We start from the raw sequence: 25,086 nt of genomic DNA, 5'->3' as shown, positions 1-25,086 counted from the left end.
TTTATCCTCCTTTTTTTCCGTAGCTAGTCGGTATGCTATAATTTCACCAGCTATATTTAATAGGCGGACATCACCGCCAAAATGTCCCAAGCAAAACATTATCGCCAATGCATCACTTGAACAGTTGTTGGCGGCCTTTTTAAATAAGCGATAATTGCTTTCGCTGTCTTCCTCCGATATGCGGTCGAGATATTTTTTAATATCAAATCGCGGTAGAGCAACAGCACACAATAATGCGATTTTTCTTAAAATATTGGCGACACACATTTTCGCGCACTAGGACTTCACTTAACTTGACGTACAAAAAATTTCAAGAGGTGAAAAACTAATGTTGGATTTTTCATGGGAAATCAGAATTTATACATAATCCCCCCAGTGTTTTCCAAAAGGACAATAAAGTGGGGGAAAAGGTTTCCTTATTCTAGCACTGACCATTTTTAGTTATTTTCATTTTATGGCTGACTAATTCCCTTAGTTTCTATAGGGTTACGCATTTGTCGCACCGAAAGAAATTACGTTACCTCAACCAATGAAAGAATAATAAAAAACAGGTACTAAAAAGTTCAAGCGTTTGGAGCATTATACTGTAAAAGGAAAGAGGGTAGATGAAAAAAATTTAACAATTTAAGTAAAAAAACATCATACGTTTATTGATATTAATTTTACATAAATCAATATTCTTATTATTATATATAACTAAGATATTACAGAGGAGTACATTGTCTATAACGTATTACAATTCGAATTACATGATTAAACACGGCAACGCATAGCGTACAATGTTTCACTTGTTTCCTTTTTCGCGAAGAAAAATTTTACGAAATAAGTGTACGATTAAGCGATCGTTATGTTCACAATCTTCGGTAAAAAGACTAAGAAACCGATTAAGATCATAACCGTTGCACATATAATATAAAAATACGCAACTATATTGTCCACATGTTTGAGAAAAAATTCCTTGTAATTGTTGAATATTCCAACGATGAATGACGGAGTTTCGACGAAGTCGGAGGAGAAATCCGGGGTGTAAGGGTGGTATTCCGTAGCTGTCGAAGTATGTGCCAGTACCATGCTCGTCGAGGAAGAAGGCGACCCAATGTTCTCCAGGTCGATTGTGGTCATCCGTATTAGCGACGATGGCTGTCGACCTCGTCCACACCCTCGGGACTCTGTCGGCTGGATAAACTCCCGCATGCCGGGCATTGATGTGACATAATGCTTGTAGAATTTCGCGAGAGTTCATTATTTTGACAAGGAGGCGAACGAACGAGCGGTATTATATATTCAATAACTTCGGTATTTACCTCCTTCGGTAGTGCGTCTTTGAACGTGCCGACTTGTAACGCTGAGTTTTCAATGTCGGCTTGTGTGGAGTTAGTAGTTGCTTCGAGCTTGTCTCTATCCAACGACGACGATAATTCAGATTTTTCAAATTTCTCTTCTTCTTTTTCTATTGATCGCTCGGATTTTTGCAGATTTTTTTTCTCTATTTCATTTCTATCGCGCGAAATCTCATACGCGCTACTGATTTCCTCGTCGTCGTCGTCGTCGTCGTCGTCGTCGTCGTCGTCGTCGTCGTCGTCGTCGTCGTCGTCGTCGTCGTCGTCGTCGTCGTCGTCGTCGTCGACGTCGTCGCAGACGTTTAAACTCCAATTATCCGGAGAACCACAAGTAGCTTGAGTACTAACTTTCGTATTGCCGTAGACGATATTATTTCGCTCGATCAACCAATATTTTAATTTATATACGTTGCGTAATGCGCAATGAAAGATTCCAAATTTTCGAAATCCGTGGTAACCACAATATCGTCCGCGCACTTCTCCCTCTGACAGATTTTTGAATGCGGGAGAAATATCTTCCAAATTATATATATTTCTGGAGAGTAGATTCCGCAAGTAGGTTTCTTTTTCGGCACCTCTGACGTAAATGTGTCGTGCCTGTCTTGTTATTTCACGTAGTTGCGATGTAAAATATTTCGGATTAGCTTCACCGTCGAACCATTCAATACCGTGATAATTTCGTGTAAGCCAGTTATTTTCATGTCTTACATTTCTTGGTAAATCGCCAAATGAATGCGGCGCCATCATAATCCAATGTCCGACGAATGGAGCATCAAGCGCGATAATAGCAACTTCCTTGGGGATAAACTTCGCATTGGCATCGCGGAAACCTTGTATGTCGATGACTATATCCATTTTGTGAAGACTGGAGCGCACTCGACAGCACGGTTATAATAGTTTAAACTGCTCGCGAAGCGTCGACGTTCGTGTCTCGAATGAAACTGAATTCTTTTCTGTTATATTGTATATTTTTTGATATTTTATGCTGCTGGCATTTTGATCGAATGTGGAGGGGAGAAAAAGGAGGGAAATTTTCCGAGTATTACGTTGCAACAGTCAAATACTTGAGCGTGATGAATATCTATCCGGCAAAATCGACGATGACTTGACGAGACGAGTCGATTTCTATTACATTATCGAATTCGGCGTAAATAATACAATTAACGGTCTCAGTGAGAGCTTTCTCGAATCGCACTTCTAATCGCAAACTACCATGTCTTACGAGATTCCAATGCCCTGCGTAATTAGCAGACAGATCGGGCGTGAGATCAAAAGCGAATAACGTATATCCCTTGGAATAATCATCTCTACTTATAGAATTTCCTTCGTTCAAAAAATGGATGCCCGTTCCCGTGAAGAGAGTTTGATAAGCTTCGACGTAAAGCGGTTCCTCCGGTGAGAAAACCGGTTGTAACGGTCTACTAGGAATTTGCATACCGTCGACGTATAGCGAGAAGAAATTTATTCCGTAATTTTTGAAATTAAACGGATTTAATTTTCTATCCCCATTAAACGCTTTATTATTAACAAAGCCGACTATTATCTTTTTCGGAAGTTGACCCAGTATTACATTATCTAATGATTCACCCACAACACCACTGTGAATCGTAAACGTTTTAACTTCGACTCTCGTGAGCGGATATTTAGCCGTAACTTTACTCAACATTCTAGCGTGCGCGAGTAATAATCCTGCGCTTATTTTCGCCCTTCTCACGAGTAAGCTCGCATCCAGTATATGAACTTTCGCCGATGAACCGTTACTGTCCATAAGACAGAACGAATCTTTCGAACGAACGAGCCTCAAGCGTACTTCTACACCGTTAATTAAAAATTTGTCTTGATTGAAAACGTCGCAATGGAGATGTCCTACAAGATCTAGCGCGCGCCCACCGCGAATGTAACGCGCGCGTCTCACGAGAGCGGAATTTGGCGATTTTGATTCCATCAGTTCGTCCATTTGTCCGGGTGTATCCGCGTCCCATAGACAGGAGGTTAGATGGGAGGTTTTTGCGGGTGAAGAATAATTTAATAACGCCTCGATGTACGCGCGGTACGCGTAAGCGTTGTTTGGAGGCGACACGAGCTTTTGGTTGAAATACACGTCGATCTGATTGAACATGGAATGAAGTAAATGATTTACGGGGCCTATAGTGGCCGCGGCGGTTGCGCCCGCAGTATGTCCCGTGGAATCGCCCGGTGTTTCTACGCGTACGCGGAGACTTAACATGGTGTGCGTGAGATCTAAATATTCTTCTCCGTGACCCGGAATGACGAATTCTATCGGAGAATCGTCCGAGAGCGAAGTCACGGGTTTGTAATGAATCCATTGCGAACTCTCGATACTTGTTTGCGTGGGAGGTAAAGAAAAGAGATCGAGTTCACTCTTTAAACACTCACTCGAATGCGTGTGAAGAAAGGACATGCTTATTTACCGCAAATTTTTTGTCGTCGCTGTAATTCTCACTGTTAGTTGCGTTTAGAATATACGCCGTTTAAGAAAATATGTCAGATACGGTGCGCTTTCTAGCAGTTTTACGCCGTTTCGTGGATGTTTTAAGTCTTTTCACTGTTGCGCGCTTTTTTCTTCTCTTATTTTTCGATGTTTTTGTATTTGCTCTTTTTTTCCCTCGTGTCTGGCGCTTTGACGAACTTTTCCTACGCGCCTGGTGTCGTCTACGTAATGTCGCGGATTTAGCGATGCGCCTGTCGAGCCTGCCGAAAGGAAACTGAGCTACATGCATTTTTGCATCCGACTTATAACCTGAGCCCTTCATCAGACTACTTATTTTTTCTTTAGCTTTTCTCTTAAGATTGTCGCGCGATTCTTCAAATCGGTGCTTAGCCGCTACTTTAAACGGCATATTGTTTTCAACATCTTCGATTATATTAACACCGGCCCGTAAAGCTTCTTTCCCCACAGCCCGTACCCCTCTGGTTAAATAAGGTAATACACGCCTGAACAGTCCTCCGAGAAAACTGCCAATACCGTGCCCTCGTTGATAGGGCGATCCGACGAAAACTCGCGGAATTCCACCGCCACGACTGCCGCCGTTTTGTAACCCGTCGTAATACGTCGAATAATAATCCATTAACGTTTAATTTTTTATTGCGCTTTCTAATTATTATTATTATTATGTTATCTACTCGATACGTCTAAAGTGCAATGTCACTGTCAGCGTTCCAAATTCGAATGGTATACTCTGTCCTAGTTGATCTCTTATATCTATCTCGATTGTGCGAAAAGACGTTTGACGCAGAGCAATGTATTGAGTGTGTGAGAAATGCTTTATTTGAGTAGACGCGAACGCGTAATCATTTCCAACATCGAGTGCGACTATTCGCAAAAGAGGAGATTGCACATCGCCGGTAATATAGGGCTCGCAAATATCGCAATAGACAAAGAGCTTGTCGGGAATACCTCGCAACAAACTAGCTGGTTCGCCGGCTATTATTACTCGTTCACGTGGAAATACGTAAAATGGTGATGTATAAATTTCAACATCGTCATAAATCCAGGCGGGTAAAACGCCCGATGTACCGGTATTATTTTCAATTTTATCATGTTTCTCATCGCCATTCTGTATATCGAAGACGGTTTCGCTAAAAAGCCATAACGGTAAACGTTCCACAGCATTAACATTGAGCTTATTGCGCGTATCGAAGCCGAGTATTCGGCAAAGTTTTTCGGAAAAATTTACATAATGAATCATATCACATTTCATAATGTCGCAGGAAAGTTTCATAATAACTTTGCGGCCGATAATAGCTCCAAATTGCCAAAGGATATGCGAACCCACGGATTTTGCAGAGTAATTCACAGCTTCTATAATATCGTGCAAACTTGAGTAAATACCCGAAGGTATTTCAGATTTCTTAGCGATGATTTTCTTTTTTTCGGGGCCTATCGTGAATTCTTGAATATTTATAAATCTTATGATTCCTTCTCCAGGGCGTATATGAAGAAAGCTAGTCGGAAATTGAATCTCCGTGAGCGCTACTTCCCAACGTCCTTGCAAGTCTATACGTTGAGGCAATTTGGTGGTGAAACATGTGGTTTTATTCTCCGGAAAAAAACGCATACTGCTATTACTAGGGAGAATCATATAAAATCCTTCCTCCCTCATTTTTGATTCAAAGATTTTAAACTCGAAGCGGGTATCCAAGAATCGAATTTTGAAGGATATCCTTGCCAACTAACTAATAATTGTTTATTGTTACCACGCCCCCTACTTTTTATCACACGTTCGACGATAAATTCTTCTTCTCGCAAGTTTTTAACAACAGATGCTAATTCTTGTTCGTAAAAAATTCCGTCTATAACTTCGTCCGCTAAATCGCTTAATTCGTATACGTGCGGTTTTCTCCATTCGAGAACACGGTGAATTCGAAATATTTCTTCGCTCCACTTTGCCTCGTATCCTTTCTCAAAGGCTTCTTTTGCTCTACTGACACGTACGAAATCGCCCACGTTATATTTAGCCTTTTGTCCGCGATTCTTTTTCTTCGCCCCATCGTCGTTGTCGTTCCAGCGACGATTCATATTTTCACGCGCGCTTCGAGCATTTTCCCTCGTAACGACTGCAGGTTGCATTTTGATGGTGGAATGCCGAGTATGATTGTAAGCGCGAACAATATCCTGCAAAACATCGATGTAGCGTCGCGTATTTTTGTGCGTAAAATATCGCCACATCCGTTCCTTGAGCGTTCTATTAAAGCGTTCCACTATAGCTGCTTTAATATCAGGATTACGTGCTACACGAAATCGAATACCTTTTTCTTTTAAGAAATTTTGTACTTGCTGAGCAATAAATTCTTTACCTTTGTCGGTCTGCAGGTATACGGGTAGGCGCTCTTTGTTTCTCGAGAATATGCGTTGAAAGGCTTTTACCACGCAGGCACCTGTTTTGTCGCGTAAAGGCTCTACCCAAGCGAATTTACTAAGCACATCGATAACCGTTAATAGATATGAATAACCGTCATTATAACTCTTGAGATTACGAATATCAATCAAATCGGCCTCCCATAAGTCATCGATATTTGTCACGTTATAATGTAAGCGTGGAAATTTTCGACGTACCGGACGATGTAACGTGTATGCGTCTTGCGATTTAAGCCAATCGACGACCTCGTTACGTGTGAAATTCGGTTTAGCGGCTCGCGATAAATTGGCCGTCGCCGAATAGCCGGCATAGTGCGAGGGATTGTAATACAATTTTTCGAGTTCCATCATTCGAGTTTGCTCCAGTCGAGCAATCCTTTTCTTTTCTTTGTCGGAGAATCTACGTAGCTCGTTAATGTTTTGTCGTCTTCGTCCTCGTCGGCGGATACAAATAGCGTATCTCCTTCGCTCGTTTCGTCTACCTTACGGCTGTACGACTTTGAACGCTCGGTCGAAGTTTTCGGAGTGGAACTTCCGCGCGGAACCACGTTTTTAATACGATGAGATCGGACGAACGTATATAATAAATCATTATTTCCTATGAGATTGGAAGGAGTGCCTATGTCGTGCAGTAATCGTGCAAACTGAATTCTTCCGGTTGCTTTAAATGTTTTTCTCTGGCGTATCGCGTCGTTTATAAGTTCCGCGATATTCGAACCCGTTACGACGGCGCCGTCTATAGTTACGAGTCCTCGTCTATCCCAGCTAATCTTAGATGTCGGAATATCGATCAAGTATTTTAATATCGCACGCGCTTTGTCACGATAAGATTTTGGTACACTACCGAGTATTTTTTTGATCATTTCAGCCGATTGCGCGCGTTTTTTCCCGAAACTACTGCTACTACTACTAGCGCTCCCGTCACCGCGGTCGCTGCTAATTAAAGCTGACGTTTCCATAAATTCGTTATCGTCGATATCCAAATTCGTGTCTTCGTTCTGCTCGTCATTAATGTCCTCGTCGTTATCCTGCTCATCCTCGCGTAAGCGTTTTTTAGCTTCCCGAGCAAAGTGAAGATAGCGTTGGAGTACTTCCTTATACAATTTCCATCTTTTGTCATCGTCGACAGGAGTCGTGAGGTTGAGAATACGCCACATCTCCGCATCGAGTCGCGATAAAGCTGTTCCCGGTGTTCGTACTGAATTATTATTATTATTTACATTTTCCGCATTTGATATTCCAGTATTTTTCTTCGACGAGTTATCAGTCATAGCAATAGATGTCATTTCCGGTTGCTGTTGCATTCGCTGCATTCTCTCAAGATTTTCGGTAGATATCAAAACCATTTTCTTAGCTCTCTCCATTGTTCAAAATACAGCTGATAACACTTTCCTTTTTTTATTATCTTTCCTAGAATGTATGGGCTGTATAGGATTGTATTTTTCTTTTTCATTCGCCGATAATCCGAGATAATATAGCCCCTAGTATAGGTCCGATAAGATAGGGTAAAAATCCACCTCGTTGTACTAACAATTTTCTTTTAGTCTTCCAATTACCTTGTTTTGCCGCAACACGCCGTAGGGCCGTTTTATGTTTGGCTAATCGCTTTTTATCCCTACAACGAAGCGGTACGTTACCTTTTAACGTATTGAAAATGCACTCTTGAATGCACTTTATGAGTTTATTGTCAGCGGCACGTAAGAATGCTGTTCTTTGATTTTTTTTCAAATGACACAAAGTTTTTAAAAGACATATGTTTCTCTCTCCGATAGACCGTCTAGCATGCTTTATTGCACTATTCGATGACGTCAGCTTTTTATCGGGATCTTCTTTTTTTACCATTACGCTGTAATTACACGACTGACAAGTTGCGAACGGGAATTTTAACCTTTATACGCCCCCACTTCTATTGTTCGATCTGCGCGGAATGTAAGCGTAATGCAGCGTATCGTCGGGAAAGATACACGTACGAAAGCGATATTCGTCTGGAGTCGATTGTTTCAAATCGAGCAATAAATACCCGTGAGGTCTCGATGTAGCGTCATAGTAGGCTTCTTCCATAAATTTTGGATCATCGGGATATACCTGGCGTGCTAGATGACGTATTTGAGCGCGATCGCGTGGATTTTTGAAAACTACTATGTAATTCGCGTTGAGAGATATGTCACGCTGCCCGCGCCCTTGATGAAAGAGATTTTGCGAGATGAGTATAACACTGAGATTTTTATGATGACTTCCTTTGGTAAACAGATCTACGATAGCGTCGCACGACGAAGATTCCCTCATAAGATCGTCGATTATTATTAATTTTGGCGAAAGCGCATCGTTGGAATAATCTTCCGGACGCGTTAACCCCTCGCGAAATTCGATGATATTTTTCTTCGATTTTATCATAGCATTATTATCGTAACCGGTTTTTTGTGTTCTTTTCTCTTCTTCTTCTTCTTCTTTTTCACTCGCGTCGCATTGTAAACGTTGATACGCATCTTGCCACTCGGCGTAATAAAATAAAATTCTCTCGAATCGAACATCCGACATGACGGATAAATGACGAAGAAACGTTTTCACGAAAATTGTTTTTCCACATCCCGTAGGCCCGCAGACGATCGACGTCCAAGGATGTTTCCACCGTACATCCATTTTGCGAAATGAACGATTTGGCGTTTACGCGCGCTCTCATAAATAAAAAAGTAATCAGGAATATTTAATAACAATAACAAAAATACGTGCATCGAATATGTTTAATATGCAGATATATGTTGAGAGTAATAAGCTTATCCGCGCTCCGGAAGGCCCACCGCGGCGGCCGCATGCTCGCGCTAGCGTTTCCCGGTACGTGAACGAGCGGAAAGCACCGCGGCCGATTAGTTGATAAGTATCCGCGGGAACGATGCTAATAAGCGTATTCGCGGGGACGCGCTCGCTTCAGCGTTTTTTGAGCACCGTTGCTTACGAGCTTATAAACGGTGCTCTGTGAACGCTTAAGTTAGAAATAAGTTGCTCGTTTAGCGTTCAACTAACATTTGATATTATTTTTGATAGAATGTTCTATGCGCAAAGTAAAGAAGTAAAGGAAATATTAGAGAGGGGCAAAGGAAAAATATAGTCTGTGATTTTTAAGGAGGGAAAAATTTCATATTTATTGATAATAATTTTTTATTTTTTATTTTTTATTTTTATAAAATTAACAATTACGATTTAAAATTATACGTACAATTTCATTAAAGCCGAGCGAAAGTAATTCTTCAAATACAACATTGAAATATACATCTAAAAAGGTTAAATCTCTTATTTGCGTTTGTACATTGCGTTCAATTTCTTGAAAATTATCACTAACCATGAGTTTTATAATTTCACGATTTATGTAAGTCGCTGGGAGTTTTAATTCTATCTCGTTCATTAAGTAATTGGCGCAGGTGTTGACGGCGTCGGTGATGGAAACTAGCTGTGACAATCGAGCATCCACACATCTTGTAATATTTTCCATGCCGAGAAAAGTTGCTTTCTGCATCACAATAGCGACGCTGTGCGTTTTTCGTTTCTTCAAGGGTGGCTGCGCTTGCTCCTCCGTCTCTCCATTACTCGCGGATTGTTCCACATTTTCCTTGTAAGTCACTATCACAGCCCGCGTCCCGTAAGCGGTGGTGAAGCCGATGGAAATATTGTTGATGATAATCGGACTTGGTTTGGTTTTTTGATTCTCACTCAAGTACAGTCCTATCTGTTCCATGTTGAGTTGAAATTGTTGCCAGGTGACGGCATCGAGACAAATTCCGTCCGCATAATTACCCGTTAATTTAACAATTGGCGCGAAATAACCTTCGTTTGTTGCTTGCAAGCCCACATGTAGCTTCTTAGTACACGATGAATTAAGGGCATACGTTGTCGATAGTAATAAGTATCGCTGTTCGTTTCTTCTATCGTTGTCGAACTTGTTGTCCGATTTGCTAATATCACAAACGTGCGTAGATTTAACAAAATCGGTTAGATTTTTTTGATCACTGGACACTTCTTTCGCGGCAGCCATTGTTATTACTTTTTGAATAAAACTGAGAGAACACCAGGCGCAACAATGCCGAATTCTTGTAACGCAGCCGAAATAAAGACTTCGTACGGGGAAACTCGAATGAAGGATTTACATCTTCTCGCGCTACTTATATATCGAAATATAAAGAAAAGTGGGGGGGAAAAGTTTGTATAGACAATTAAATAACAGGAAAAATCGTGATTTTTCATGTTCAATCTTGTTCAACTGGCTAAAAATTACGCGAAAAAACATCTAGAATCATCTAGAAATTAGATTCGTTACAAGAGAAAAATTTTTCTCTAAAGTTTTTTTCTCTAAATACATTTACAATATGTTATAAAGCGTAAATAAATGTTTATCACCTGTGTAATAAATTTTTATAGATTGTATTGTAAGAGATTATATTGTAAAAAATTTTATAAAGGAATAATTTTCTAATCGACATAACCACGTCTTTTCTACGAAAATTTTTAAAAACGTTTATCGCTACAAAGCTTTTACTTTAGGATCGCTATAACAAAAGTAATAAAAGTAAATAAATAAGATAGTAACGTGATAAAAAATAAAATATTTTTTGTCTACTTTATCGGCTTTTTGGAAAACAGGGATTCTTTTTGTCGACGTTCTTTTGTCGGCGTTCTTTTGTTTTCTTCGAACTAATCTAATCTAACTACCTAGAAAGGAAAAATTTTAAATCTTTCAGACTTTTCCTTTTTGGGAAAAAGTGGGGATATGCGTTTAAATAAATTCTCCGTGCCGAAGTAAAAAAGGTAATTTCGAGTTCGACATCATCCGAAGTAACGCGAGTCGTTCCGTGGAAAATAGAGATATCGTGTATTTCGCGAGCAAGTGGCAAAAATGGCTGGACTTAAAGAGCTATTAGGTAAATGCATAATTATAGGCTCGAATTTGTCGCCTACGATAAATAGTGAACGCTATTTATCAGTGTTATCGGACGAATCGGCGGAAATAAATTATTCAGTTTTTCGGGCATTTGCGTGTGCTAGTTCGAATACTATACTCGCTGTGCTATATAGACTAGGCTATTTTGGCAATTATACCGAGTTGTTGCATATCGCGGGTGAAATAATAGAAATGCGCGAGGCATTTGACCACGAGGAGGAGGATGCAGACGGCCTTATAGCCTTCCTGCTATCAAACCATCGAGGAAACCGCTTAAACGGTAAGCAAAATGTTTTTATTTATATTGTACAATTGTATTGTAATCGAATACGATAGACAGCGATTAATCAAAATTTTCAAAATCATAATTTGTAGATCGAAACACGTCTGCGACTGATGGGCGAGAGACTCCCTCTCAGCTTCGAAAACGTCCGGCTGAAGAAGAGCTCGAAACAGGAACTTCGAGTAAGTTTCGCATAAAAATAAAATAAAAATATTAATCTTTATATATTGATTCTATATTGATAAAATATTAAATTTTAGGAAGAGCACGGTCCTCCGAAAACGACAGCGAAGCTGATATCACGGCATCACCAGGTGAGATACAAAATTTTGAAAAGAATAAAAATAACGTAGATGTAATTTTTATTTTATTTATAATTAAATTTTTCTTTTGTTTCGACAGTGCAGAGAGGTGGTGGTGGGGGCCAAAATGAAGAAGCGACTCCTGAAGAACGAGTAACGCAACTCTGCAATAACGAGGAAGTAACCGATGAGGATAAGAATGAAGAGGAAGTCGTCGGCGAAGAACGCTGTAATCCTTCGTCGGAGACCGAAGATGGTGAAGAAGAGCCGGAGGTGGAAGAGGAGCATCAACGTCATGAGGTCGGCGATATTAATTTTAATTATGTAGATTTATTGACGGAAAATATGCGGCAATTTAGGAGGTTCGGCATAATCGGGAGAGAAGCGAGTTTCGCGATACGACCGATACGCGAAGGCTCGAATATTTATCACACATTAGAAAATGCGTTTCGTGAAATTCACGCGTATGCTTTAAATTTATGCGAACCGGGAGATTATGCGGGAATGACTTTCCATTCGCCGAATTTATCTCAGGGCCCTGCTGGATTATCCTTTCGTCCAGCTAGAGACATATCGTATGATGATATCTGGAAACTCGTGAGTTCAGTAGCGCAGAGTGCTGGGGGGCTCGATATCGCGGAACACTTTAACATTCGTGTTTTTAATGTCACAGTTCCTTCGGGTCGCGGACGTGTTAAATTAACAAACGAAGACGTTGTGAAGCGCTCAATAGTAACAATAAATAATTCCGACAATTTATGTTTTCCGCGCGCTCTCGTAGTAGCGCGAATTTACTGCGAGCGCGGTAACTTACGTACGGGTGCGTTACATGAAAAATGGAATAATATAAGACACATGCATTCCCCGCTTCAGCGTGAGTTCGCATTACAATTAACTAGGAATGCTGGTGTTACGATAACTGAAGAGGGATGTGGAATTCCGGAAATCGAGCGCTTTCAACGATATCTCGCAGCTGATAATATCGCAATTGTAATTTATAATTTCAGTACTTTCGGGCGCGGTGAGAAACCGATGTACGACGGTATCGCGCTACTTGCTTCTCTCGACCGTGAACCCTCGTTACGCTTAAATATAATGTATTATGAGCGTTTACGCCATTATAACCCTATTATAAATTTAAATGCCGCCGCGGGTTGTAGGAATTATTGCGAGCCGTGTAATATAGGTTATCGGAACGATAAAACGGGTCATCGCTGTCCAAATAAATGCCCGCGATGTTTCACTGTGCCGTCGTGTAAGCAGTCCGAAAGTATAAAATGCAACGTGTGTAATCGGGCATTTTTCGGTAAGAAGTGTTTCGAGCGTCATCGCAACGTAAAATCGTACGACGGTAAATCGTCTGAAAGTATCTGCAATGTCGTGCGATTTTGCGACGGATGCGGACGCATCGTTAAATTTGGCGTGAGACACGAATGCGGTGTTTCTTACTGTAAATTATGCCGTTCACCAAAGCCTGAGAATCATTTGTGCTACATGCAGCCTCTTCGACGTGATAATGGTTCCTCTACCGCGCCGTCGTCTTCATCATCGGCAATGGCTTCAGCGATGACAGTTATGCGAAGCACAGAAGAGAGCACAGAATTTGGCGGTAAAGTGGCAAACGATCGTGCATGTACGAGCAAAAAAGAGCGTGTAGCGTTCGTATTTTATGATTTTGAAACGCGACAAGACGAGTCGCTCGAAGGTACGTCGAACGTAAAGAAACACGTTCCCACTCTTTGCGTGGCGCAACAAATTTGCGAAGCGTGTGCGAAAGAAAATAATTTGTCCGCGAGGTGCCGATGGTGCGGGGTGCGAGAGTTCGTATTTCGTCATGATCCTGTGAAACAATTCGTCGATTTTGCAACGCGTACGACAAAATACTTCAAGCAGATCATTTGCATAGCACATAATGCGAAAGCGTTCGACGCGCAATTTATTTTAAAGTATATTGTTGAAAATCGTAATAACTTAGAACCTAAATTAATATTAAACGGCACAAAGATCGTGGTGTTAACGGTAGGACATACGAAATTCATCGACAGTGTTAATTATATGCCGATGCGCTTATCCGAGTTACCGAAGGCTTTCGGATTACAGGATACGTCGGATAAAGGTATTTTTCCGCATTTGTTTAACACTGTCGAAAATCAGTCATATGTCGGCCCCTTGCCTGACGCGCATTATTATTCTCCGGAGACAATGAAATCGGAAGAGCGCGAACGCTTTCTTGTATGGCATGCTGATATGCGACAAAAAAACACCGTGTTCGATTTCCAACGTGAGATCATTCGCTATTGTCGTACCGACGTTGATATTCTTCGACAAGCGTGTATGGCGTTCAGAAAAATTTTTATTGATCGTGGAAATGTATGTCCGTTCGAGGAATGCACGACAATTGCTTCGACGTGTATGACTGTTTTTCGGAAAAACTTTTTGCAACAAAATACGATAGGCGTCATTCCAACTGGCGGATACAGAAAAGCAACTAATCATTCCCGTAAAGCTCTGCAGTGGTTGATATGGAAGGAACGCGAGCTCGGACATTCTATAAACCACGCAGGGCGCTCGCGCGAATATCGTACAATCGACGGCACGCTCGTCGATGGATATTACGAAACGCCTGATACAGAGACGCCTCAACGTCATGTGCTACAATTTCACGGATGTTTTTGGCACGGATGCCCGTCTTGCTTTCCTATGAATCGCGATAGACCACTTTCTACATCGGATTGCAAGGATACGATTGACTCACGTTACGAGCGAACTCTCGCAATCTCGTGGAGACTTCGGCAACGGAAATACTTTGTGACAGAAAAGTGGGAGTGCTCTTTCGATCGCGATATGCGAGATAGTCGCGAAATGCGTGAATATCTCGAGAACCATCCGATGGTGGAAACGCCTCCGCTCGACCCTCGCGATGCATTTTTCGGTGGACGCACGGGGAATATTGTGACGCGCTATGAGGTTACAGGTATGGAAAAAATACGTTACGTGGACGTATGCTCCTTATACCCATATGTTTTAAAAACAGGTGCTTTCCCGATCGGTCATCCTGATATTTATGTCGGCGAGGAATGTTCCGCATTAATCGGGAGGGCACCGAATTATAATTTTAATACGTTCGAAGGTCTCATACGGTGCAAAGTACTTCCGCCACGTGATTTATTTCATCCTGTACTCCCATATCGCACGCAGGGAAAATTGCTTTTTGCATTATGTCGCAGTTGCTGTGAAACATTGTCGCAATCGGCCTGTACGCACAACGATACTAAGGAACGCGAATTCGAGGGTACGTGGGTGTCCTGCGAATTACGCAAGGCCGTCGAAAAGGGCTATCACGTGACGGCTGTAAGTGAGATTTGGCAATATAAAGTTAGTCAATTCGATCATACGTCCCGTCAAGGTGGATTGTTCGCCGAGTATATAAATACATTTTTGCAACTTAAACAAGAAGCCAGCGGATGGCCGAGAGAATGCGAGGAAAACGACGACGATGCTAAAGAAAGATATCTGCGGGAGTATGAGAAAACCGAAGGTATCGTTCTTGATAAACGTAACGTCGCGCGGAATCCCGGTTTACGTTCTGTCGCGAAACTGTGTTTAAATTCTTTTTGGGGCAAATTTGGTCAGCGGTCCAATTTACCTAATACCGAGGTCGTGAGAACGCCGCAACGTTTTATAGCCTTGCTGACAAGTGCCGAGCATGAAATAACCGACATATTACCCGTAAACGATGAGGTAATATATGTTTCATGGCGATTGCGGCAAGAAGCTGTTGTTTCCTCCCCGCTGACTAATGTCGTGATAGCTGCGTATACGACGGCACAAGCTCGTTTAACGTTATATTCTTATTTAGAGCGCTTAGATCGGCGCGTTTTGTATTATGATACGGATTCATGTATTTACGTGAGCAGCGGTGATCCGAACGAGTATGAACCGCGTACGGGAAATTTTCTAGGCGATATGACCGATGAACTCGAGAGCTACGGGAGCGGTAGCTATATCGAGGCGTTCGTGTCCGGTGGTCCAAAATTTTATGCATATGTTGTACGAGCACCAGACGGTCGAACGCACGAGGCATGTAAAGTTAAAGGCATAACCCTAAATTACGAAAATTCACGGTTAGTCAATTTTAATAGTATTAGGAATTTATTGCTAAATAAAGAGAGAGTACGAGAAAATGAAGAGAACGAAAAAGAATTGGCTGGAACTTCGATAAATCTACGTTTTAGAGCAATTCGTCGCACCGCGTTTCATGAGATCGTAACACGGGACGAAACTAAAGTATGCGAGCCTGTATTACTAAAACGTAGGTTTATTGATAGTCATTGTTCGTTACCATACGGGTATATAATAGAACGTTAATTTTTCTCGGCTCTCGTTTTTATCAATGTATATAGCTGCGAATTTGTATATTTTCCGTCACATAAGAAATTTTGTACAATGCGAAATTATTATTTACATTTAAACATAAGTATAATATTTAATAAAAATTTTTTATTTTAAATCGCTTATATAAAAACATTTACTATTTTCCTATCCTTTCTCTCCTCGTCTAAGCGACGTCATAAAGCTCTAAGACCATCGTAATCGCTACCTGCACAGACTTGCTTTTTACGGCCCCTTCTATTCTCGTGACGTCACCATTCTCGGTGGCCGCCATCTTGCCGATTCTTACATGTGTTATTTTGCCGCGTTTTTCCCTCTCACTCAGAAACAATGCTCCTCATCCAATCAAACTGCCGGCCACTATAGGGAAGCCAATCAGAGCGCAGGGTCCCCTATGTCGGAGGGCTACTCTCTACAAATACTACATCTAAGCCTTATTCTAATAAGATTTCAGTTAGCCCAGCATACTAGGACCCTGTCTGGAAACGTGGAGGACCCAGGTTCGAGCCCGAGCATGTTCACACGACCGAAAAAAAAAATATAAAAAAAATAAAAAATAAAAAAAAATAAAAAAAAATAAAAAATTTAAAGGGAAAATTGCCTCGTAGACGTCCACGAGTCCCCTCCACTCTTTTTTTCCACAGATACCCTTAGGGGGGAGGGCCCCAGACAGGCACAGCAGGGGGTCGGCGCCAGTGGCCGAGGAGTGGGGGTTTGTTGTGTCTCGCTATAGTGGCCCCTATACTACTTACTATAGTTGCGAAACTCTAACCATTTGTCGTCTTTGGTAGGAAGGACTATAGCGCACTCGTTCATCCTTTCGCAGTCCACGCTGTGAGCCGATAACTTATCGCTCGTTCGAAAATAGTGCATGCATCTGCGACATAACGCACATTTTTAAATCGCGCGCATTATCAACATCGCGCGACGATTTTTTTCATTCGTACTCACCGATCGCATATATGCGATTTATGTCGTCTACCGCTCAGTTGCGAGCCGACGAGTCGCGACAGATTCTTGATCCACGCGAAATGCGTCGCGTTATCTCGTCGCGTCATATCGTCAAAATACAGCAGATTAATGTGTCTGTCCTTTTTATCGTCAGTGAGACGCAGAGAAACAACGCGACAACCGCCTTTTCCCTCCTTTTTATTTCGAACGGTGTACACATTAATAGATATGTCGTTAATACGCTCGAATCTAGTAATTTTGTTCAAACTCATAGGAAATTTAACACCCTTCAGATTAAGCACTGTCGTGTAATGCGGGTACGAAGATTCCCGACCCGCGTTTTTTTCAGCTGGATATAGAGCGGCGACCACCGCCCATGCGAAATACGCATTGTCATTAGATTGCACGTTTATTACCGCTTTCTTCAACATGATCTCTCGCGGTAATTTGACGTGACATCCCGCGCGCATAGGATTGTATCTGTTCACGTTCACCGTTAAATTGAATATTTGCGATAACGCCCATCCGCTATCGCGCTCCTGAAATTCTTCCAATGAGGCTAGAGTAGCGTCGACCACTCGCTTCTCGTACCACTCTCGCAAGTCGGAAAGAGGTAGAAGCGGATAATTCTTCGTGACAATAGTCTTAACATCGATCTTGTCGCCCGAAACGAACTCGCCAATAAACACGGTATTGACCTTAACACCGTTATATTCATTCATAACATCGCGTATTCGATCGAGCACGGTATCTCTAGCGTCCTCGAGAAATCGTCGAGGTTCGATATAATCGAAATTAATAACCGCGCCGGTTAAAACGCGTCTAGAGAAAGCCGTCTCGATCTCGGACCACGAGAATCCCTCGCGTCCCTCTACACCGCCTCCCACGCGTTCAAAACGTCGACGCAGATCGTCTCTCGCGCCCGTTAATCGAATGATTCGAGCGATAAGAGAATTGATCGCTCCGGTCGATCTCCCTCGGCGCTCGCCTCGACATCTCTCCCGCAGAGACTCGAGACATTCGTCGCATCGTTGCGCCCACGCGCGATACGCGTTCTCCGTCGCGACGTCCCGCGCGCTATCGAGAAGATCGCGCGCCTCCATCGTTTCTCGATTCGTCACTCGTCGTCTAACGAATGCCAAGATTTTTTACAAATAAACCACGTCTCTTCCTCGTCGTAATTCTCGATGTAGAACAAAGCTCTCGTCTCGCAGCCGGCGCACCAATTATTCGACACGTCGAAAACCTCGTCGACGAGATCGCAAGCGGGCACCATCTCGCTATACACCGTTTTCGTCACGTGCGTCGATACGGTTTTCGCGAAACTCGAGCTACGCGCGCAATACGCGCAATATCTCTCGTTCTCCTCGAAATAATTTCCGTTCTCGAATCGGCAACCGAACTTAAAGAAACAATGCACGACGTGATTCACCTCCCACGAAAATTTCGGAATTCCGTATCGCTGTTTCCAATTGCGATAAAGCAAATAGCCATCGGCTCCGACATTCGCGAAAGGCTCGTCGAATCGCGTCTCGCTCGCCTCTCGCACAAACTCTTCCGCGAAGCCGATCTCTTCTATACAATACAAACGGTCCTCTATATAACGTTCGCGTAATTCTTTCTTCAAACAATTCGGTATCTCCAAATTCCATATATTCTCGATACTTCCGATTCGAACATTCACCGCTCTTCCGGCTAATCTCGTTAAAGCGCTCGGCGCGCGCTTCATCGCGCCGCGAAATATTCTCGAACGTACTAATACCTCGAGACCATCGCGGCGTCCTTTTATAACGGGGAAAAATAGCGAGGACGCGCACACGATTAACCGAACCGGATACTCGCTCTCGGACGCGTCTCGTCACCGGACGCGCGATGTCGCTGGAAAATGGAAAAAAACTCGCCCCGAAACGCGATAAGCGCGCTCGTATCGCCGCTAACGCGCGCCTCAAGAAGAGGAGAGCGACGAGGGACGCCCCTCCGTCCGCTCGACCGCCCACCGACGATCCCCCGCCCCCTCGATCAGGGCGCCCGCCGCCCGCTCGCGGATCGAGCGCTAGAAACGGCGCCCCCCCCCCAAAGAATCGCGACAGCGGATCGCGCGATAGAAGCGGCGCGCCCCCCCAAAGAATCGCGACAGGGGATCGCGCGCTAGAAGCGGCGCACCCCCCTAAAGAATCGCGACAGCGGATCGCGCGCTAGAAGCGGCGCGCGCCCCTAAAGAACGAGTCGCGTCAAGGTCGCGAATCGGGAGGAACCGCCACCCCCCGAGCGCCATCTTTCGAGCGCTCTCGGCGACTCGTACCCACCGCTTCCCCCCGGCCGCGCTTCCCCTCTCACCCTACTTACCCCCCCATGCACCCGCCCAGCCCGCTCTCCATCCCTCGAGCGCCTACAAACTGCTCCGAAACTATCTCTCTCTCTTCCTCCCCAACGGTACCCTCTCTCTCACACTCACGACAAACTGGGCCAAAACCGGCCATACTATCCTACTTATCTCGAATTGTATAAATGAAATTTGTAACTATTTTCAAAATGTATTATTTATTTTATTAAGTTAAACCGCAATGCTTTCTAAATATATTTACAATTGCAAATATTATTTCTCCAATTTAAAAATATATTTACAGCCTTTTAATACTATATATTATACCAGAGTTATAAGAAAATACATTATTACATTACAACAATACTGCTTTAATTAATATATATTGGTTTATTTAAATATATAAAAGTGCTCGCATAATATATATATTTTTATTCTTCCAATATATTATTAACAAAAATTATTTGATTTGTTCTAACAATATTCATTATTTATCTTTGTATAATTTCTTTTCATTTAAGTAATATTTTTTAATAATATAGATATTGTAGCCGCGCCTTCGATTTACACGTCCACATTAACAGAATTTATTTGTTTCGCCGATCGGAGAGATAGGACGTAATTGATTTGTCCGGGTTTAGTTTGTTGAACAGTATTTATTCCTTTCGACACCAACTCCCGGACCGTCTTAGGTAATCGCACGCGACAGCAAGATATGAGCGGACACGCGAATTATCGTTTAATTATAACTTTATGAGCGTGAGGCGTTCGGTGTGCTCCCGGTGAAGACTTGCGACGAAGTGTCTTAACGAAAAACCTTCTCTTCGATCCACGTACAATAGTCCTGGTTGATACGGGTACTACAAAAAATGAGGAATTTCGATCGTTCGATTCCGAGAGCCAATCGGCTATCGACAACGAGGTGTTTGTCAGAATCGAACGATACGAAGAAACCGCAAACACGGAATGAAAACAAGGCTTCGCACGTAACGTCTCGCTTTAGAACGTTCGAGAAACGAAATTAATAATATAGTTTATAAAACGCTTACTTTCTTGAACATCCCGCTCGCCTCGTATACCGGGTAGGTTACGAAATAACTGGTTAAATCCTACCACTATAATCGATACACGACATCTTAATGATAATTCTCGATCAGACGGTCCGAAGAGCTCTACAGCAAATTTTTCAACATACAATAATAGGAAAGAGTACAGATAAAGATCATCGAAATACATGAATCAACTTAATCAGTAAATCTTAGCATAGGGTTATTTACATAAGCGTTCTTAGAGTAGATATATGTACATATACAGAGCGTGACGATAATTAAAGTCAAACTTAATTATTAACGCATAAAGAAAACGCAAGTTAATTTAAGAGCCAGTGTCACTTGATATCGGTAGCTGACAGATCTGCGTTATTGGTCGCTTTAGAGTGGTTTTGGCAGTACGCAATGTAACTACTCGGACATGCCCATCCGATCCCGGATGTACGTCTAATATTCGGGCAAGTTCCCATTTCGAAGGAGGTGCCAAATTATTTTTCAACAATACCAGCTCGTTAATTTTGAGCTCCGGTTTGTTTTCTTGCCATTTACGCCTTTGTTGCAATGTATGCAAATAATCAGAAGACCAAGAACGCCAGATCTGCTCTAAAATCGCACGCACTTGCTGCCATCGAGACAGCCGATTCGAATCGATATCTAAAACAGATTCTTCAGGCGGACTTACTAACGGGCGACCGACTAAAAAATGACCCGGAGTTAACGCGGAAAAGTCATTCGGATCATCATGTAACGCGGAAATCGGGCGGGAATTTAGGCAAGCCTCGATTTGACACAGCAGCGTAGCGAACTCGATCTGCGATAATGTTCGGGAACCAATCGCTCGTTTCAAATGAAACTTTAATCCTTTGACACCGGCTTCCCAAAGTCCGCCGAAATGCGGAGCAGAGGGAGGTATAAAATGCCATTTTACGTTATCATTAGCGATAGCGTCTTGTATTTGAGGGTCAGCGACAAGTCGCTGAAAGGTAGTGTTTAATTCGCGGTCCGCGCCTTGAAAATTAGTGCCGTTATCACTGTACATGTCGGATGGAAGACCGCGACGGCTTGCAAATCTCCGAAAGGCGGAGAGAAAACCGTTAGTAGCGTAATCATCTACGTATTCTAAATGGACGGCCTTTGTCGAGAGACAAATAAAAACGGCAACATAATATTTTTTGGATCGTTGACCGCGGCCGACTGACGGAATAATATTCATCGGCCCGGCGTAATCGACGCCTGTGTGCGAGAACGGAGCCGAAGGCGTGACGCGGGGCTGGGGGAGATTCCCCATCAGCTGTTGCGAGGTACGTGCGCGTTCGCGTACGCACTTTACACAACTACGTATAAGAGATTTTACACTGGTGCGCGCTGAAATTATCCAATAATTTTGGCGTAAAATTCTTAACGTTAATTGAGTGCCTCCATGAAGAGAGGCTTTATGAGCTTGAGCAATTAATAAATCCGAAACTCGATGTTTCGGTAAAATTATAGGGTGCCGTTCATCATAACTGAGTGACGAATGGTCAATCCGCCCGCCAAGGCGAATTAATTTTCCTTTCCCGAGAAAGGGATAAAGCGATAACAAAGAACTGGATCTTGTTTGTGCTTTTGGAAAAGAATGACCTTCGTCGATAGCTAATTGATTGATAACGCGCATGGCTAAATACGGAGCTGGAGCAGTACCGTATGTAACTGTAAGCAATCGATAAGATCGTATCGGAGAATTAATATTAGATCGCCAAAATATCCGCAAAAAATCGACATCGTCTCGATGAACGCGGATCTGTCGAAACATCTTTTCGATATCGGCGGTGTACACATAACGAAATTGACGCCAACGAAGGATAATTGAGGACAAATCGCGTTGTAATTTAGGCCCGGTCATTAAATGATTATTTAATGTAGAACCATTGCTCGTTTTGCATGACGCGTTAAATACTACGCGAAGTTTCGTCGTGCTGCTAGACTCGCGTAGTACCGGATGATGCGGTATATACACCGCTTGGTTAAGCGTCGGATTTTCGTCGGAGACAGATTCCATATGACCCATAGATTTATATTCATTTAAGAAAGAATGATAGGGTTTCGCGAGATCCGGATTTTTTCGTAGGCGTTGTTCTAATTTCGAATAAAGAAGCGCGGCAGTTTCGCGCGAAGCTCCTATATCGAGCGGAGGGTTGGTTTTAAATGGTAACCGTATTATATAGCGGCCGTCTTCGGCACGCTGATGTGTTTCGATAAAATGTTGTTCGCATTTTTTATCTTCTTCCGACAGCGGAAGTTCGGAAGAAATTTCCTCGATCTCCCAAAATTTTTGAAGGAGAGAATCGAGCGAAGGAATTGTTACGCAATTTAATGAAGTCGCGGAACCGGTAATTGAATTAGAAGTGCCGGTAGGACCGGATAATATCCATCCTAAAGCAGTAAGCTGGGCCGTCGGAGTGCCGGTCGGACCATGTTTTACCTTTTGCTTTAATAACGATCCATATAAATCTGATCCGATGAGCAGATGGATCGGATGATTGCTAAACGGATCCGGATCCGCGAGAGATAATTTCCGTAAATGCGGCCAATAATCTACGGTTTTAGTCTTTGAGCCAGCGTATGACGTAATTTTTTGATATACGAAAGCAGTCAAAGAAAAGGTGGAGGAACCTCGCCCATTACAAGACTCGAGAGTAAGAGACACCTGAGATTTCGCTACGCCACTGTATCGTTCGCCGAAACACTGTACGTGGAGGCTCGCGCGGGAACGTTTCGTGCGCATAGTTTGACACAACGATTCCGAAATAAAGCTAACAGCCGAGCCTTGATCTAACAACGCACGAACTTTAAATTTACGTCCTTCGATGGTACGCAGTATTACCCATGCGGTGGCTAGTAACACGTTCGGCGGATTTTTCAGCGGCGAATGAATCGTTTGAACGGAAGCGACGGCGGTCTCGTTCTTTATCTCAGGGGTGGCCGAGCCGCTCGGTTGAGCGTTAAGAGTTTTGTTTTCCAAAACAGAATTTTCACTAATCTTCTGTACTGGTATATTTGATGCACGATGCAAGAGCGTATGATGTGCTCGTCGGCACAAATTACAGCGTTTTTTACTCTTGCAAGAGGTCGGGAAATGGCCGACTTTTAAACAATTAAAGCAACATTTGTGTGATTTGAGAAACTGAGTTCTCTGTTCGACGGATTTACGCTTAAACTCGTCGCATAACATCAAATTATGATTGCCGGAACAATTCAAGCATTTTTCGGTGGCTACGTTATTCACCGAGGCCCGATTAGAGCCTTTATTTTTATGAGACGAAGTATCGGCATTTAACTTAGAATGATCGGTTAGTCCTCGAATTCGCAACGTCATAAAATCTCGAATCTCTTCATACGTCGGAGATGCGGTTGATTTACCGCGTTGCAGATTCCACTCATTACGTGTGCGTGGACTAAATTTTTGCGAAACAATATAGACTAATAAGTCATCCCATTTTTCAACAGGTCTGCCTAAATTTGTTAACGCGGCTAATGACGCGGCAACGGTATCGCGTAAACTTTTGAGTTCGACAGCGGATTCCGTTTTCATAATAGGCAAATCAGCGAAAGCATGAATATGCGCATGAATAATCGCGTTTTGATTATCGTACTCTTCAATAAGTAATTTCCACGCACCATCGTAATTTGCGTCTGCAATCTTAACATGATTAATTAATACAGCAGCTTCGCCCGTGACACTGGCTTTTAAATAATGTAATTTCTGCGTATTCGACAGCGATTCTTTCGAGGCGACGAGCGATTCGAATATTCCGCGGAAGTTTTCCCATTCCGCGAAATTACCGGAAAATTTCGGCAACGGGATGCGTGGTAATTGCAATGAAACCGCACCAGACAATTCGCGGGAAGAAATGTCGCTTACCGTTGATGCCGCATTTGGGTCGCACCGGGAGAATTTACCTATCACGTCTGCGAGGTAGTCCGCCGCTTCGTGGTAGACGTCCTCGGCCGTAAAGAATTCCTCCTCGGTGAAGTATGGGACTGTACGCTGTTCGTCGGCCGTTGCTATTTGCTGAAGCTGGACGTTGAGACGTTGACACCTTTCCCATAATGTCTCCAAGGCGTCCAGTCGACTCTTCGCCTTGTATTGCGTGACGTTGGCCTTGCCCATTTTCTTAAAGTTGGGGAACACTCGTTTCATCGAGCTTATTGTAATAGATTGCTCGATGAGGAGGCCCTGCAGCGAGTCCGTCATGATGGTAGGCCGATAAGATGAAGCCTTTCAGCAACAATTCACCACCTTTGGGTTGTAGAGATGCTGAAGCGTGACGACTGGTCCGTCGCACGCGGATGTGCGAAGACGCACTATAATTTTCACTTAACAGTGCCGCGCGCTAAAGCGTGCGACAACTATGTGTAACTGCGGATTACGCAGGACGCACTCTGAGGTGCGGAGTGCTAAAGAGCACAAAGATTGCACTTAAGCTGTGCAAAGCGCTAAGAAGCGCGAGATTTGCGCGGCACTGCGGATTACGCAGGACGCACTTTGAGGTGCGGAGTGCTAAAGAGCACAAAGATTGCACTTAAGCTGTGCAAAGCGCTAAGAAGCGCGAGATTTGCGCGGCACTGCGGATTACGCAGGGCGCAAATAATAATGA

General features: G+C 43.0%; 4 protein-coding genes across 4 annotated transcripts; all 4 read right to left on the bottom strand.

The window, feature by feature from the left end:
* Positions 1-2,421: 2,421 nt before the first annotated feature.
* Positions 2,422-3,762, bottom strand: LOC138943456 (uncharacterized protein F54H12.2-like). Its single transcript, XM_070314310.1, has one exon. The coding sequence runs from the start codon at positions 3,760-3,762 to the stop codon at positions 2,422-2,424; it is 1,341 nt and encodes a 446-aa protein (XP_070170411.1).
* A 718-nt stretch (positions 3,763-4,480) lies between these two features.
* Positions 4,481-5,464, bottom strand: LOC138943455 (uncharacterized). Its single transcript, XM_070314309.1, has one exon. The coding sequence runs from the start codon at positions 5,462-5,464 to the stop codon at positions 4,481-4,483; it is 984 nt and encodes a 327-aa protein (XP_070170410.1).
* An 11,609-nt stretch (positions 5,465-17,073) lies between these two features.
* LOC138943454 (uncharacterized) lies at positions 17,074-18,806 on the bottom strand. Its single transcript, XM_070314307.1, has 2 exons — positions 18,631-18,806; positions 17,074-18,154 (listed from the first exon to the last, which is right to left on the bottom strand). The coding sequence occupies exons 1-2, from the start codon at positions 18,804-18,806 to the stop codon at positions 17,074-17,076; spliced, it is 1,257 nt and encodes a 418-aa protein (XP_070170408.1).
* A 1,968-nt stretch (positions 18,807-20,774) lies between these two features.
* Positions 20,775-24,683, bottom strand: LOC138943453 (uncharacterized). Its single transcript, XM_070314306.1, has 2 exons — positions 24,389-24,683; positions 20,775-23,908 (listed from the first exon to the last, which is right to left on the bottom strand). The coding sequence occupies exons 1-2, from the start codon at positions 24,681-24,683 to the stop codon at positions 20,775-20,777; spliced, it is 3,429 nt and encodes a 1,142-aa protein (XP_070170407.1).
* Between the last annotated feature and the right edge of the window lie 403 nt (positions 24,684-25,086).

Source organism: Polyergus mexicanus, unplaced genomic scaffold (assembly GCF_030449975.1).
Source record: "Polyergus mexicanus isolate NDT 795.1 unplaced genomic scaffold, iyPolMexi1.0 SCAF_26, whole genome shotgun sequence".
NCBI lineage: Eukaryota > Metazoa > Arthropoda > Insecta > Hymenoptera > Formicidae > Polyergus > Polyergus mexicanus.
This window is presented reverse-complemented; position numbering and strand designations above follow the sequence as displayed.

What these genes read in the sequence shown, in the direction of transcription:
- LOC138943456 (XM_070314310.1), bottom strand. Translation starts at nt 3,762, where the DNA reads ATGTCCTTTCTTCACACGCATTCGAGTGAGTGTTTAAAGAGTGAACTC.
- LOC138943455 (XM_070314309.1), bottom strand. Translation starts at nt 5,464, where the DNA reads ATGAGGGAGGAAGGATTTTATATGATTCTCCCTAGTAATAGCAGTATG.
- LOC138943454 (XM_070314307.1), bottom strand. Translation starts at nt 18,806, where the DNA reads ATGAAGCGCGCGCCGAGCGCTTTAACGAGATTAGCCGGAAGAGCGGTG. An exon ending in GAGATCGGCTTCGCGGAAGA is followed by an intron (nt 18,155 to 18,630) that starts GTTTGTGCGAGA and finishes TCTTCTCGATAG; the next exon opens with CGCGCGGGACGTCGCGACGG.
- LOC138943453 (XM_070314306.1), bottom strand. Translation starts at nt 24,683, where the DNA reads ATGACGGACTCGCTGCAGGGCCTCCTCATCGAGCAATCTATTACAATA. An exon ending in CTACCTCGCAGACGTGATAG is followed by an intron (nt 23,909 to 24,388) that starts GTAAATTCTCCC and finishes ATGACTTATTAG; the next exon opens with TCTATATTGTTTCGCAAAAA.